Here is a 17,500-nt window from a genome sequence, read left to right as displayed (position 1 = left end):
GGAGAATATATATATATATATATATATATATATATATGCATATATATTATGCTAAACACCATAGTGAGAGGAGATTAAAAGCTTCATCCGAGCGCTATCGTGATATAATCCTTGAAGATGTGATTATATCACGAAAGCACTTGGATTAAGTTTTTTAATTTCCTTTCACTGTGGTGTTTAGTATAATTTGTGTATTCACGTGTGCTTTGTGAAACTTGTGCGCATATGTATATATATATATATATATATATATATATATATATATATATATATATATATATATATACATATGTTCTCGTATACGCTTGAAGATCCATGACAAGGGTCAGTCGCTAAAATACTTTATTTTCGCCAACAATAATAACACTAATAAATATTTATTTCCGGCACCGTTGTATTTCAACCTGGGGATCGGGACCCCAAAGGGGGAGGACCGTGGAGGGACCCAGTAGGGCCGCGAAACTAATCGACGTCCCCCTTCCCCCTCCCCGTCCCCCCATCCTTCCCTCCCCCCTTCCTTCCCTCCCCCCTCCCCCTCCCCACTTCCCCTCTGATGAGTCTTGACCTTTGTATACTTTATTCTGGCAGCCATCAGGCAATTTTATTCAGTTGGGAAAAGTAGCTTAGAATCGAAGGTTATATGGCAAAGTGACGCGCTGGAACATTGAATACATTACAGTTAGATAAATACACAAATAGATGAATTAATAGATAAATTAACAGATAAATAAATGAAAAAATTAATAGGTGAATGAATAAATAAGATGAATAAATGATGAATGAATAAGTAGATAGGTATATGATTAAATATGTAAGATAGGTAAATGAATAGATAATTATTTAGATAAGCATACAAATAATTAGAAATAAGGAGTGAATACATGAATAAATAATAAACAAACAAATAGATAAATAAATAAATAAAGTAGGGGAAGTTGGGGGACAGTCTGGACGTCTAAGAAGGTGTCTGAGATCTGGAAAAAAGTAGTTTTGAAGAAACGTACTCGATACCGCCCCGTCGGCAGCACGTCACGCAAATCCGTCCAGATGAATATTCGAAGTGACTTTGTTTGTGGCTACGCACCGTAACCAAACTCGTTATACTCTAAATTGAATCGGCCAAACCCAAGCCACGGACATACACGTGAATGCGAACACAGATACACACGTGTACCAAGCGTCCTGGTATAGGTGCACATACACGTACATGCGTACATACACATACATACACAGATCATACACACACGCGCTCGCGCATACACACACACACACACACACACACACACACACACACACACACACACACATACATTCGCAGCCAAACACACACACATAGTCATACACACACACAGACACACATTTAGCAGCCATACACACACACGCACACACACACATACAGTTATACACACACTCACACACGCACATTTGCATATATGCACACACACACATACACATACAGACGTGCACGGACTAATGTAGAATGAAGGAACTTGGGAGAAAGGAGGACGAGGAGAAAGAGAATGAGAGAGTAAAGCAAAGAGAATGGAAGGAGATATAGTATGTTAAACATACAGGTAGCCAAAAGAGAAAGGAAGAGAGATAAGAAGAGAATACAAAGAGACAAACAAACAGACCGAAAGACAGACAAACACACAAACTTTTTTTTTCACAAGAGTTCTTTATAATGGAAAGGTCCTTCGAGTTCTTGGAGTCCCACAGAAGCTTGGAGGAGTCTCCAGAAACCGACAACGAGTATTCCTTAGCGAACTCCCGACGACGTTTTTAAGTACTTCTGACGGGATCTCCCAGAGGGTCAAAGAAACTTAAGAACAGAAGAATGAAAGAGACTGCAAGAGACCATGAGGCTTACACTAGGCAGTTCCATGTATACTACCACCTGTCATCCCCATCCATAAAGTTGTCTAACCGTTTCTTAAAACAACCGATAGTTTCAGCGCCCACTACATGGTTACTAAGTCTGTTCCATTCGTTGACCACCCTATTAGTAAACCAATTCTTACCTATTTCCTTCTTAAATCTAAATTTGTCCAGTTTAAATCCATTGCTGCGAGTCCTGTCCTGTTGTCTTAATATGGTGACCTTTGTGTCACCCATGTTAAAGCCTTTGACCCACTTGAACACCTCTATTAGATCACCCTCATCTCTATTAGATCACCCATAGGACCCCAAATGATTGTGGACCCATGGAAGAAGAGGAAGAAGAAGAACTTGAGGAACGATCCTGGAAACCTCAAGACATCACATCATGAACATAAAACACAATAACCATCGCTTCTATCCTTCGCCACACCAAAGCACTGAGGAGATAGGATCATAGGAGTAGTGAACAGGAGGATTGAGGGTTGAGGATGGAAGGAAGAAGAAATAGAATTTGAAATTTGATCAGGTTCTTCTTTGAGTAAGGATGAGATTCCTCAAGCTGAGGAGTTCAAGAGCACCTTTGCCCTTTGTGTTCGGATTTACTGATCAAGTTGAGGTTGCTGGGTAGATTCGAACACCGGGCCCACGTCATGCGAATGATTGAAATTAAACAGCTACTAAAGATTAGAAAACAAATTAATAAATAGGTAAATAAATTTCTAAATCAGTAATTAATATACATATATATATATAGATAGATATATATATATATGTACATATGTATATATATATATGTATATATGTATATATATATATATATATATATAGATAGATAGATAGATTGATAGATAGATAGATAAACAAATTATTAGATATATAAAGAAATAAATTAATAAATAAATTGATAAACTGTAAATTGAAATTGAATGACATATAATAGAATAAGAAGAAAATAACAAACAAACGAACACATAAATACATAGAATAAAAGGCATTGAAGTATGATCAAACAAAATCAATAATATAATTTTTAAACCTTGACCCGTTTTTGATTCGTTTCCCGTTTCGGTCGCGCACACTACGAAAAGCGGGACACCCCCGCGAGCTTGCGCGAAGCGCAAAAGCCCCCTGCGGAGCAGGGCCGGCGAAGCCGGTGGGCTTGTAAAATAGAAAAATAGAAAGAAAAAAAATATTGATAGATGAATTTTTGTTCCACTTCAACCTTTCGACCCAGATGAATAAAATCGTTTGTTATCGCCCAGAATAAAATCACAAAAGTTCGTCATTGGAGATAAGTTATCAAAGTTATCTTGACCTTTCATCGTTAAGGCGCCCTTCCTCAAACTGAATAAGATCGTTCGCCAGAATAAAATTTCTGAACCATTCAATCGTAGTCACGTGACCTCTTCACACGGCTGAATAGAATCACCTGGCCGCGGTCCATTCTATTCAGCTCCTTACAAACGACTCTCACCCTCCCCTCCTCCTCCTCCTCCTCCTCCTCCTTCTTCTCTTCCTCTTCCTCCTTTGTCTTCTCCTCTTCCTTCTCCTCCTTCTCCTCCTCTCCCTCCTCTTACTCCTCCTCATTCTTCTCCTCTTCCTCATTCTTCTCCTCCTCCTTCTCTTCCTCCTCTTCTTCCTTTTCCTCCTTCTCTTCCTCCTCTACCCACTCCTACTCCTCCCTCTCTCTCTCACCTTCCTCCTCATCCCTCTCCCCCTCCTCCTCTTCCTTCTCCTCTTATTCCTACCTCTTCTCCTTCTCCTCCTCCTCTTCTTCTTCCTCTTCTTCCTCCTCTTACTCCTCCACCTACTCCTCCTCCTTCTCTCCCTTCTCCTCCTCCTCCTCTCTTCCCTCTTCTCTTCTCCTACCTTGTTTTCTTCTTGCTCCTTCTTCTTCTCCTCCTCCACTTATTCTTCCTCCTCTTTCTCCACCTACTCCTCCTCCTTCTCTTCTTCACCCTAATTTTCTTCCCTCTCCTCCTCTCTCTCTTCCCCCTTCTTCTTCTCCTCGTTATCCTCTTACTCCTCCTCCTCCTCTTACCTCTTCTTCCTCCTTCTCTTCCTCCTCTTCTTCACCCTCCTTTTCCCTCTTCCCCCTTCCCCTACTTCCTCGTCTTTCTCCTCCTCCTCCTCCTCCCCTTCTTCCCCCTTCTCCTCCACTTCCTCGTCCCCCTCCTCCTCCTCCTCCTCCTTTTCCTCCTCCTCCTCCTCCTCCTCCTACCACCCGGCGGTCCCATAAAAACAAGACAACACGCACACGGCACAGACAACGGTCCGACGTTTCTACTTCGAGAACATTTCTACTTCGAGAACATTCTCGTGAGGACCCCCAAAGAGCGTTGCCGGACGCCACAGGGCTCCGAACCTCCGGTGAGAGAAGTTGGAGTGAGGGAATGGCATTCACTGCTGGCGTGTAACTATCAGAAAAGATCATTGGTCTAACTGTTAAGAATTCGGGGATTGCATCGGTCAGAAGCCACAGTTACCGTTTGTTTCGATGATTATATGTTACATTAAGAGCTTCTGAATATTCTTCTTATTATTATTCTTCGTTTTCTTCTTCTTCTTCTTCTTCGTTTTCTTCTTCTTTTCTTTAGACAAGGAGTTCTCAACCAAGGCTTTGCGGAGGTACGGGTTGATGGTCTGGGGACTCTCGGGGTGCGTAGAAAACGGGGGAAAAAAGGCTGAGAACCTTTGGTTTAGGCAGTCCAGCTAGACCATCGCGGGAGACATACCAACACAGATTAAGCAACAAAATAAAAGACCCACTCAGTCAAGCTGTTTCACACACACACACATACACACACACACACACACACACACACACACACACACACACACACACACACACACAAAACCTCGTGGCGCAGTGGCTAGAGTTCTCGCTTGCCACTACGGCGGTCCGGGTTCGAATCCCGCCCAGGGCTGAAATAATTTCAGTATCGCTGCGCTGCGGATTGTTACTCCAACTCTCGTGGGCGGGGAGATGGGGGTATGTGTGCATGTAAAGTCACAGCATTACCCATAGATCGGTCATACGAGCTATGAGCTCTCATCCGGTAGGTTAATAACTGTCGATCACGAGCCCAACACGTGATCCAAGACCATGGTGAATCGTACACACACACGCATAGATATTCACAAATGTCAAAGCACTGACAGCACCTAGACATGAACACGTTATATCAAGGGCGGAGGATTATTGGCCAGATCCCACAAAACCCCACCCAAGAGATAGACTTAATTCCTCTGCTACTTGAGCTTCATAATCCACTGAAGTCGTGGGCTACCCAACAATAACAACAACCCCAGTGCTTTAATAAAAGAGAGAGAGAGAGGAAGGAGAGACGAAGACCCATGGATAAAGACAGACGAGAATTAAACAAAGATGGACCAGAAATAGCAAAAAGGCAGACATAAAGAAAGTCATGAAATAAAGGCAAAACACAAAGAAATAAATAGTAGCGGGGAGAGAGAGAGAGAGAGAGAGGAGAAGGGTGGAGGGAGGTAGAGAGAGAGGGAAGTACCGCAGAGAGCAACGGGGAAGGGGGAATGAAGAAGGGAGGGAGGGAGGGAGGAGTGGAGGAACGGAGAGAAGGAGGGAGTGAGGGAGGGAGAAAATCACGCTTGAAAAATTCACATGGTCTTCCTTCAGTCGGGTGTGTTTTGGACGATTATCTTGGTCACGTCGACCGCAAATTATCATATTTGAATAACCACCCATCGATAAGTATGTGGCGCATTCACTCCCGTCTTTTGTATCACATGGTGTCAGACCGCAAAAGGCTGTGTATCGTCTCCTGCCGGGGCTGTTTCCCCTGGCGCCAATGACTTGGCTCCACGGAAACGAATGACATCCCCTGGCGCCAGAAGGAATAATAGGAAAACTGTCCACCAATACAGAAGGAAGCTGAGGTCGGTGTCGTATCGCTGGATACACATAGATTAGGTTTACAAGTTTAATTAACTTAATAAAATCACCTGGCGACAGCCAGAGATTTGTATAACGACCACCACTACTCCCTGGTTAAATTACTGTCATAACCTTTCGAGTCTAATGACTCCTAAGGGGGACTTTGCTGTCGCCAACATCAAACTGCAGTGCTGGCGCCGGACATTGAGACACTGGCGTCCACACTTGTCGTAAACATGTCACAGACCCGAAAACACTGAACCCCAGAGTCAGTGCTTCCAAGCAAGACTGGTGTTTCTCCGTGTTCGTCACATATTGGAAACAGATAGTGTGGAGGCGTCTTTGGTAACGCCCTTGAGTTTGTAACATGTTTGCGACACGCTTGTAGACACGTCCTATATCTCGACGAAACATGGAGTAGACCTCAGTGTATTTCATAACATTTGAGTTCTCGTTTTCTTGACAAATATACCAAAAACAAATAGAAATATATATATATACAAATACATATATATATATATATATATATATATAAATATATATATATATATATATATATGTGTGTGTGTGTGTGTGTGTGTGTGTGTGTGTGTGTGTGTGTGTGTGTGTGTGTGTGTATGTGTCTGTGTGTGTGTGTGTGTGTTCGTGTGTGTGTGTGTGTACAACACTGAATGGGTCCCAGTGACTAGAGATCCATTTTTATCAACCACAGTGCACTTTAATTCTAAGCCATCAACATCGGATTACCGTGGAGGTACACGCAGAAATTGAAACGTGGTACGCCCGAGGACTACAACATACACCACATATATTATATACATATATATACATACATATATATATATACATATATATATATATATATATATACATATATATATATATTTATATATATAAAAGATATATGTATATATACATATATATATATATGTATATATATATATATATACATATATATATATATATATATATATATATATATATATATATATATATATATATATATATATATATATATATATATATTTCCTGGCAGAGGTACTCCTCGTAAATAATACAGAATAAATATTTCTTAACCTCGAATTGATTTAAACGGAAAAAAAATTCACCATTCCCAACTTCCTCATGTTGATGCTTATATTTTGCCAACGATAGATACAATTTTTGTTTTCAAATAGATCTCCGTCAGATTAAGATAAACAGATCCTAGTTAAGGAAAACTAATTATTATTTTCTAACATCGACCCACTCTTCGTGCGTATTATCTAGGTTTCTACTGTAATTGTTTCTTTGCGTGTAACTACCAATTAGCCACAGGATTTAATTACCTAGAACAGTCTTAATGGGCTCAACCTTATATTCGTATTCGTTTGCATTTGTTTGTTTATTTGTTTATTTATTTGTTCATTTATTTATTCTCATAAATTTAATAATTTATTTATCAATTTTTTTTCAATTTAAAGCCAACTAGAATAATCGCTTAAATGTCGGTGATGCTTTGCTAAGTCTTGCCAATTCGTTTCATGTCATCTGCCAGAAATTAAGACATGCTTTGAGGCGGCCACCCCCTAAATAAGGGGGAAAAGGCTTTAAGGAGATATTTCCCACACATTCTACCTCTTGTCATACATCTTCAAGAAGTTGACATGTCAAGGATTCTGGATTCTGGATTCTGGATTCTGGATTCTGGATTCTGGACCAGTTGACCTTTTCTCGTTTCCCAAATATGGAAAGATCATTCTATTTCTCAACGCTGCCTCTTCCTTCCAAGTGGCCCTGTTCACACTAGCGGTATGAACCGCGGCGGTTCAATTACAGTGTAAGTCAGTGAAGGCGTTTACATACAACCGCGCAGTTTTTCCCTTGACTATGTTGTACCGCCGCGGTTTCAGCGCGGTTCAAACCGCTAGTGTGAACAGGGGGAGATGGGAAGGGGCACGGAAATGAACGAATGAAGTACACTGGTGACAAGAATGATAAAAAGAAAACGGGAAATTGTTTTTGGAGATGATTAAACTCGCCTGGCCAGGACCAAATTAAAATTAAAAGTATGGGGGATGGGGGGGTGAGGGAGTATGTATGAGAAATGAATTGACGCAGCCCGAAGGGATTTCTCCCCGTCTTCTCCTTTTCTGCATGAGGGGACAGAGAGGGGGGTCGCCGATTTAATGAAGTGGCCTTGCTGTGGATGTGCTGTGTCTTGCGACACTGCTTCTGACCCAGGACAGTGGACAAGATGCAGGGATGACCCGTCATCCAGGAGGTGCCAAGATAAGAGGGAGGGAAGAGGGTAGAGGGGAGTGGAGTATGTAGGGGATGGAATGGGTGGGAGTGGTTTCTATTTTTTTTTTTTTTTTTTTTTTTTTGCTACCTCCCTTGTAAAGGAAAAAACGTTTGGTATATGCATGTATGTATGTGTGTATGTATGCATGTATATATGTATGTATGTATGTATCATTGCCTGCTTGGGAAGAGATGGTCACCCCCACACACCATTTTCTTTTCTAGTTTCCCCATTTCTAAGTGGATAAATTAACCATAGACCATAGGTATTCCTTGACTGTAGATGTGCTGTGTCTTGCTGCATTGCTTCTGACCCGGGCAGTGGGCAGGAGAGAGGGATGAGCCTTTAATCCAAGAGGAGCTAAGAGGAGAAGGAAATAAGGGGGGTGAATTGGGTGGGAGTGGGTGTATGCCTTGGAAGGCTACCCCCCTTATAAGGGGGAAAGAGGTACTTTGTATATAGAGGGGTATAGATATAATATATGTTCCTCTTTCTTTTTTTGACAAAAGTTTCATTTAGGTTCCATTTATGTATATATATATATATATATATATATATATATATATATATATATATATATATATATATATATGTATATATATTTCTTCTCATCTCCAATACTTTTTTTCTTTCAAAGGTTTCCATAATTATATTATTCGTCTGCTCTCCCTCCCTCTCTCTCTCTCTCTCTCTCTCTCTCTCTATCTATCTATCTATAAATCTACCTATCTATCTACCTATCTGTCTGTCTATCTATTTAACCATCTATTTAGCTATCAATCTATCTTTCACATACGAACACACACAAAAGTAAACACACACTTATTCACACACACGCGCACATAAGTACACACATACACCCTCATACACACGCGCGCACACACACACACACACACACACACACACACACACACACACACACACATATTGATGGAGCAATCACTATCACTTGTCACGTGCTAGCTGAGGTTTGAGTCCTTGGCTCTACAACGTTTCAATTTCTGCATGTGTGCCTCCTCGAGCTTCTCGATGTTGGTGGCTTAGAATTAAAGTAAATTGTGGTTGATAAATGTAACTCTGTTCACTTGGACCCATTCAGTGTTGTATATATATATATATATATATATATATATATATATATATATATATATGTATATTTACACACTCACACACACACGCACGCAAACACACACGCATGCACACTTACCCCCCTGCATATGCAGTCGCATGCACAGTCTCTTTGCATTGAATCACAAGTGAACGTGAAGATAACGAGGTGGGGGAAGGGTTCTTAGTGCCTCTAACAGCTGGCCAGTGCCACCACTCCCTCTCCACCCTCCCCCCCTTCCTGTTGGCGATCTTCGGTGCCTCGGGGGAGCCTCGGGGGAGCCACGAGGGAGCCTCGGGGCCGCGTGAGGCCCAGTCACTGCCGTAGGGCCATTAGAGTGCCATTACGCTCTCGTAAACATCAGCCTCGTCCTCGCGTGTGCCACCCGCGAGACACCTTACATTTATGTGGCACTGTTAGGCTGCATACATGAAATGATGTATTTATTCGTATATACATATGATGCATGCTTGCATGTATTTGTGTATTCTGGTATTTACAGATACATATACAAAGGAAAGCATGAATTACTACATATACGATATATGTATATATATATATATATATATATTTATATATATATATATATATATATATATATATATATATATAGTGACAGCGCAATTAAACTTGTAATTTTTATCACAGTCGCATGTAGGATTCGAGCCCACTGCTTTCGATCACCCGTAAGATTACCTTCACAGACTCACATACACACACACACACACACACACACACAAATATATATATATATATATATATATATATATATAAATAAATATATGTATGTGTGTGTGTGTGTGTGTGTGTGTGTGTGTGTGTGTGTGTGTGTGTGTGTGTGTGTGTGTGTGTGTGTGTGTGTGTGTGTGTGTGTGTGTGTGTGTGTGTGTGTGTGCATGTGTGTGCGTGTGCGTGTGTGTGTGTGTGTGTGTGTGTGTGTGTGTGTGCACTTTCACGCACTGTTAGACATATATGTATTTATGTATATATATATACGTATCCATATGTTTATATATCTTCAAGAACATACAGAGTGAAACTTGCATTCATACACACTTTATATTCCTCCTTTAGTATTTCTCCCTTAAATCTCCTTTGTACTGCCTTTATGGACTTTATGAATCCACTTCATTGGCGCGCTAGTATGTTTTATCAGTTATCTATTATATTTTATCTATTTTATGTTATATGTTATCTATTATCTATTATCTGTTATCTCTTATGGGAGAATCTTAATTGAGAGGATTAGGAGAGGAACAGAAGGAGTAATTGGTGAGGAACAGTGTGGATTTAGGACGGGTAGAGGTTGTGTAGATCAGATCTTTGTGGTAAGACAGATATGTGAGAAAGCTATAGGAAAGGGGAAGGATATTTTTTGGGCTTTTATGGATCTGGAAAAGGCTTATGATAGGGTAGACAGAAAGGCACTGTGGGAGGTTATGCAGATTTATGGGATAGGAGAAAAGCTTTTGGGAGCTGTCAAGAGTTTTTATGTGAGTAGTAGAGCATGTGTTAGGATTGGAAATGGAGAGAGTGAGTGGTTTGAAGTAAAGGTGGGACTTCGTCAAGGATGCGTTATGTCGCCCTGGCTGTTCAACTTATACATGGATGGGGTGGTGCGAGAGGTGAATGCTAGGGTAGTGAGTCAGGGATTGGAGATGGTTAAAGAAAATGGAGAAAAGTGGGAGGTGAGCCAGCTGTTGTTTGCGGATGACACTGCGCTTGTGGCAGGGTCAGAGGAGGGATTGAGGAAGCTGGTGGCAGAGTTTGGGAGAGTATGTGATAGAAGAAAGCTAAAGATAAATGTGGGTAAAAGTAAGGTGATGAGATGTACAAGGGGTGAAAGTGGCAGTAGACTGGAAGTGAACATTAAGGGAGAGCGACTGGAGGAAGTGGATAGTTTTAGATACTTGGGTGCAAGTGTAGCAGGAAAAGGTGGAGTGAAGGTGGAGGTAGAATGTAGATTGAGAGAAGCGAGTAAATGCCTTGGTGGTTTAAAGAGTGTAATGAGAAATAGACATTTGGGAATGGATGCGAAGAGGAGACTGTATGAAGGAGTGATTGTGCCAACAGCACTGTATGGGGCAGAAACGTGGAACATAAGAGAAGAAGAGAGAAGGAGTTTGAATGTGTTTGAGATGAGGTGTCTGAGAAGTATGGTGGGGGTTACTAGGCTAGATAGAGTGAGAAATGAGGAGGTGAGGAGGAGAACAGGGGTGAAAAAGGATTTGGGAGAGAGGGTTGATGAAAGAATATTAGGATGGTTTGGACACATGGAAAGAATGAGTGACGAAAGACTAGTAAAAGAGGTATGGAAGGCAGATGTGGAGGGAGTGAACATGAGGGGACGTCCTAGGATGAGGTGGATGGATGGGGTGAAGGGGGCTTTGGGGAAGAGGGGAATGTCTGTTGAGGAAGGAAGGGAGAGGACGGAAGACAGAGGTGAGTGGAGAATGGTTGTATATGGATGATGTTGTGACGACATGAGGAGGAATAGGCGGGGGGGTGGGGGGTGGGGTAGTATGTGTGAGTAAATTTTGACGCAGCCCGAAGGGATTTCTCCCCGTCCTCTCCTTATATGCAAAGGGGGACGGAGAGGGGGGGTCGCCAATTAAATGAAGCGGCCTTGCTGTGGATGTACTGTGTCTTGCGACACTGCTTCTGACCCAGGGCGGTGGGCAGGGTTCAGGGATGACCCGTCATCCAGGAGGTGCTCAGATGAGAGGAAGGGTGGGAGGGGTGTGGAGTGTATTTAGGGATGAAATGGGTGGGAGTGTTTTTATGCCTTTCCTTTTGTGGCTACCTCCCTTGGAAGGGGGAAAAAAGCCTTGGTATATGTATGTATGTATGTATTATATAATATATCATTATATCATCTATTACCTATTGTCTGTTATCTATTATCTATTATCTTAGATGAAATACTGTTCATCTGGGAGGTGGACCCAGTTCTGGTCATAGTCTGTTATGAAGCTGAAGATCATCCTGCGTTCGCCAAAAAGATTCTACAAAACCTAAAAGACCCAAAAGGCCTAAAAGACCCAAAAGACATAAAAGACCCAAAAGGCCTAAAAGACCCAAAAGACATAAAAGACCCAAAAGGCCTAAAAGACCCATAATGCCTAAAATACCTATAATGCCTAAAATACCCAAAAGACCTAAAGACAAAAAAAAACTAAAAGACCCAAAAGAACTAAAAGACCCAAAGACCTAAGCGACCCAAAAGACCTACAAGACCCAAAAAGTGTAAAAAATCCAAAAGACCTAAAAGACCCAATAGACCTAAAAGACCTACAAGACCCAAAAGATCTACAAGACCTACAAGACCCTAAAGACATAAAAGACTCAAAAGATCTACAAGACCCAAAAAAACATAAAAACAAATACCTAAAAGACCCAAAAGACATAAAAGACAAAAAAGACCCAAAAGACATAAAAGACTCGACAGACCTAATAGACCCAAAAGATCTACAAGACCCTAAAGACCTAAAAGACCCAAAAGATCGCAAGACCCATAAGATCTACAAGACCCAAAAGATCTACAAGACCCTAAAGACCGTGAAGACCTAAAAGACCCAAAATATATACAAGACCCTAAAGACCCTAAAGACCTAAAGGACCTAAAGAACCAAAAAGACCCAAAAGACCTACAAGATCCCAAAAACATAAAAACCTACAAGACCCAAGAGACCTAAAAAAAAAGGATTCAAAAAGCTTAAAAGATCTACAAAAAAAAAGAGAGAGAAACCTAAAGACCCAAAGGACCTAAAAGACCCAAAAGAACTAAATGACCATCAAGACCCAAAAGATCTACAAGACCCTAAAGCCCTGAAAGACCCAAAAGATCTACAAGACCCAAAAGACCATAAAGACATAAAAGACCCAAAAAACCTAAAAGACCCAAAAGGCCTATAAGACACAAAAAAACTAAAATATCCAATACAAAAGACCTAAAAGGCCCAACAGACTTACAAGACCCAAAAGATCTACAAGACTCAAAAGATCTACAAGAGCCTAAAGACCATAAAGACCTAAAAGACCCAAAAGATCTACAAGACCGAAAAGATCTATAAGACCCAGAAGATCTACAAGAACCTAAAGACCCTAAAGACATAAAAGACCCAAAAGACCTACAAGACCCAAATGACCTAGAAGACCCAAAAGATCCCAAAGACCTAAGGACCCAAAAGACCTACAAGACCTAAAAGACCTAAAAGACCCAAAAGATCTACAAGACCCAAAAGACCTAAAATAACCAAAAGATCTACAAGACCCAAAAGGTCTACAAGACCCAAAAGACCCGAAAGATATACAAGACCCAAAAGATCTATAAGACCCTAAAGATCCTAAAGATTCGAAAGACCTAAAAGACTCCAAAGACCTAAAAGACTTAAAGACCCAAAAGACCTACAAGACACAAAACACCTAAAAGATCAAAAGACCTATAAGACCCAAAAAATCTACAAGACCCTAAAGACCTAAAAGACCCAAAAGATCTACAAGCCCCAAATGATCTACAAGACCCAAATGACCTACAACACCCTAAAGACCTAAAAGACCTAAAAAAAAACAAAATACCTAAAAGACCCAGAAGACCTAAAATATTTGCAAATAAGCCGTCACGACTTTGGTAATTTTATTCTGGCTAATGCCAGACGACTCTATTCGCACGAGAGGAACGCCGTGGCAAAAAAAAGTGTTAAAAATATATAAAAAGAAAATAAAAATAAATGTTAATGAAAACATTATTAGTTAAAAACAGAAACAATTCTGTGGTAAATGGTTTTCCTATCTACAATGATGACGTCAATTCCCTGTAATATATTTGTTATACATTTTTGTGAACGTATGATAAACAACTTTCTTTTTTATATTATTCGTTTATTTATCTATTTTATTCTTACTTAATTACCTACTTTCATCTATCTATTTATTTTCTATTTGTAATATGTATTTGCCGAATTAATGAAGCGGCCTTACTGTGGATGTGCTGTGTCTTGCGACACTGCTTCTGACCCAGGGCAGTGGAAAAGATGCAGGGATGACCTGTCATCAAGAAGGTGCCAAGATTAGAGGGAGGGAAGAGGGTAGAGGGGAGTGGAATATGTAGGGGATAGAATGGGTGGGAGTGGTTTCTATGCCTTTTTCTTTTGGCTACCCCCCGTGTAAGGGGGAAAAGTGTATGTATGTATATATATATATATATATATATATATATATATATATATATATATACATATATACATATATATATATATATATGCATGCATTGTTAAAATCGACCATTATATATATATATATATATATATATATATATATATATATATATGTGTGTGTGTGTGTGTGTGTGTGTGTGTGTGTGTGTGTGTGTGTGTGTGTGTGTGTGTGTGTGTGTGTACGACACTGAATGGGTCCCAGTGCACAGATTTACATTCACTTTAATTCTAAGCCATCAACATCAAGAAACTCAAGGAGCCATACATGCAGAAATTGAAACGTGGTAAAGTCAAGAACGCGAACATATGTGTATATATATATATATTTATATATATATATATATATATATATATATATATATATATATATATATGTTGAGACATTCTGACAGGTTGACGTAAGCGGAGTAGGAAACACAGGAGTCTTAGTCTTGAGTTTATTCCTGACTAGATTTGCAGGTATGCTTTGAAAAAGCATATCTGCGAAACTAGTAAGGAATAAACTCAAGACTAAGACTCCTGTGTTTCCTATTCCGCTTACATCATATATATATATATATATATATATATATATATATATACATATATATATATATATATATACATATATATATATATATATATGTATGTATATATATATATATACATATATATACATATGTATATATATATATATATGCATACATACACACACACACACATACATATATGTATATATATGTATGCATATATATATAATATATATATATATATATATATATATATATATGTGTGTGTGTGTGTGTGTGTGTGTGTGTTTATTTTTTGCCATGCAGACGCGACAGCATCAACCTATTCAATCTGTATCTGATGGACCAAAATTCGACTTTATTAATTCACCTATCCATGTTATTTTGTTATTTGTTTGTTTATACTCAATTTATTGATTTACTTATCTGATTATTTGTTCGTTTATTTATTCATTTATCCTTTTTGTTTTATTTCATTCCTTTATTTTTTCCATATGTTTTAATCTACCTATCTCAATACACTTCATTTGTTTATATATTTTTTTCTTCATTTCTTTTTTGCTTTGTTTTAAAGATTATTTGTGTACTTGTTTCCTATTGATTTATGTCTGTTAATTTATTTATTTATATATTAATTCATCTGTTCGTCTATTCTTTTTCTACCTATTTATTTAATGTTTATGTACCTATTTCTTCAATTAGTTATTTACTTCTTTACCTACTCATAGATTTCTTTATTTATTATTTATTAACTTAGTCACTAGTTTTACACAAAATCGTACCATTTGTTTATATATGTTTTTTATTTCAAATATTATTTGTTTATTTATGCGTGTATTTATTTATATCTATTCACTTATTTATTTATCTGTTAATTCATCTATCCATCCATTTATTTTCTACCTATTTACTTACTGTTTATGTGCCTATTTCTTCAATTAGTTATTTAATTGCTTAATCATTCTTCTATTTATTTATTATTTACCAGTTTAGTCACTGATTTGATACAAAATCGTACCAATGACGTCAAGTCGTCGCCTCTTCAAAATCGTACCAATGACGTTGAGTCGTCGCCTCTTCAAATCAGTGTCCACATCTCACAGCCGTTCATGAGACAGGAAACATAAGAAATCTGTAAACTTAGATTTTAGTCCTCTCCCACGAATATCGACAATGCCATATATGCTCTGCTTGACCGATTGCATAGCACCACTGGCCATTTCCACGAAGGACTTCCTGACGTGATCCACCACAGTGATTCAACGTAAGACCAAGATATGTGAAGCTTTCCCAAGACTTTATTGGGATCATATGAAGAATCGTCACCCTAGACTTCGACAGAGTGAAAATTCTTCATGTGGGCCATCCTGGGTTTACGATTCTTCGGTTGTATAAGTTGATGACAATAAGCATAATTCTCATTCAACCTAATCTAACCTAACCTAACCTAACTTAATCTTTACTCCATTGTTGATATTCGGCGTACTGGGGGTGACAATTCTTCAGGTGGGATCTCATGGGGGTGACGATTCTTCATGTGGGCGTTCTGGAGTGACAATTCTTGATGTGATTCCCTTATTGGCCATGTATGGACGGACTTGAATGTACCTTCCAGTAAGCTCCCAGTTGCCTGGACCTTGATTTCGGATCCTGGAGATCTGGAACGTCGGAGGTCTCGAGGAGGACATCATCGTCGGGAAAGTCCAGGTCGATGGTATTTGTGTTGCTAATGTATGCTCCCTACTGACATCAAGCGACAGTTTTTCCCAGTATCTAGTCCAGCTTTTCTCAACCAGGGTTCCCCGGAACCCTAAGGTTCCGCAAAAGGTCCCTAAGGGTTCCGCGAGAACAAGTGAGGTAAGCGAATGCTCTTTTGATTTCTTATTTAGTTTCATATACGTAATATAATTAAACACGCACGACATATTCTTGGTTATTGTAATAATGTAATATAGACATCATCCTAACTAGCCTATTATTACGATGAAAATAAAATGAGAAAGATATGGTACATATGTGTCTTTTTTTTTGCGCATGGGTTCCTTGAGACATGCAATTTATTTTAAAGGTTACGCAAGGGTAAAAAGGTTGAGAAACGCTGATCTAGTCTATACAGTAGTTGAATAATGTTCAGGCGGCGATGCACCTATGATTCAGGTCAACGATTCTCGCAGAAGATCCCCATAGATCCGTAGAAGATCCCAGAATACCCTACAATGCATTGGACCATAAACGCCTTCTTGACATCAGCCTAAGCTGTAAGAAACCCCTGCTCAAGGTCACGTCGGAACTACATAAGGTTCCGATCATTTGTTCACTTACCGAGTGTGAACTCAGACTGCTCAGACTTCTGGAAATTTAGTAGATGGAAGCGATTCCGTACCAGCAACAGATACATGTATAAATGTATATATTTATATATATATATATATATATATATATATATATATATATATATATATATATATCTTCTTTCAACCACAAATCACTTTTAATTCCATGCCATCGTAGTCGAGACTGAAGAATCGCTCGATGGAGGGATCCGTTGGAAATTCAAACTTGGACGAGCCGAGGATTCGAACCCAGCTA

At 39.4% G+C, this 17,500-nt stretch overlaps 1 protein-coding gene across 1 annotated transcript in view; it reads right to left on the bottom strand.

Moving 5' to 3' along the window:
* The window catches only part of LOC143034748 (uncharacterized), a 69,568-nt gene extending 52,259 nt beyond the window's left edge, over positions 1-17,309 (bottom strand). The window contains exon 1 of the mRNA XM_076201097.1: positions 17,234-17,309. Within this exon, the coding sequence (XP_076057212.1) occupies positions 17,234-17,309 (76 nt within the window). The remainder of the gene's footprint in view (positions 1-17,233) is intronic.
* Between the last annotated feature and the right edge of the window lie 191 nt (positions 17,310-17,500).

This window comes from Oratosquilla oratoria, chromosome 18, assembly GCF_046742065.1.
Source record: "Oratosquilla oratoria isolate Oo_2021 chromosome 18, ASM4674206v1, whole genome shotgun sequence".
In the NCBI taxonomy this organism is placed as follows: Eukaryota; Metazoa; Arthropoda; class Malacostraca; order Stomatopoda; family Squillidae; genus Oratosquilla; species Oratosquilla oratoria.
This window is presented reverse-complemented; position numbering and strand designations above follow the sequence as displayed.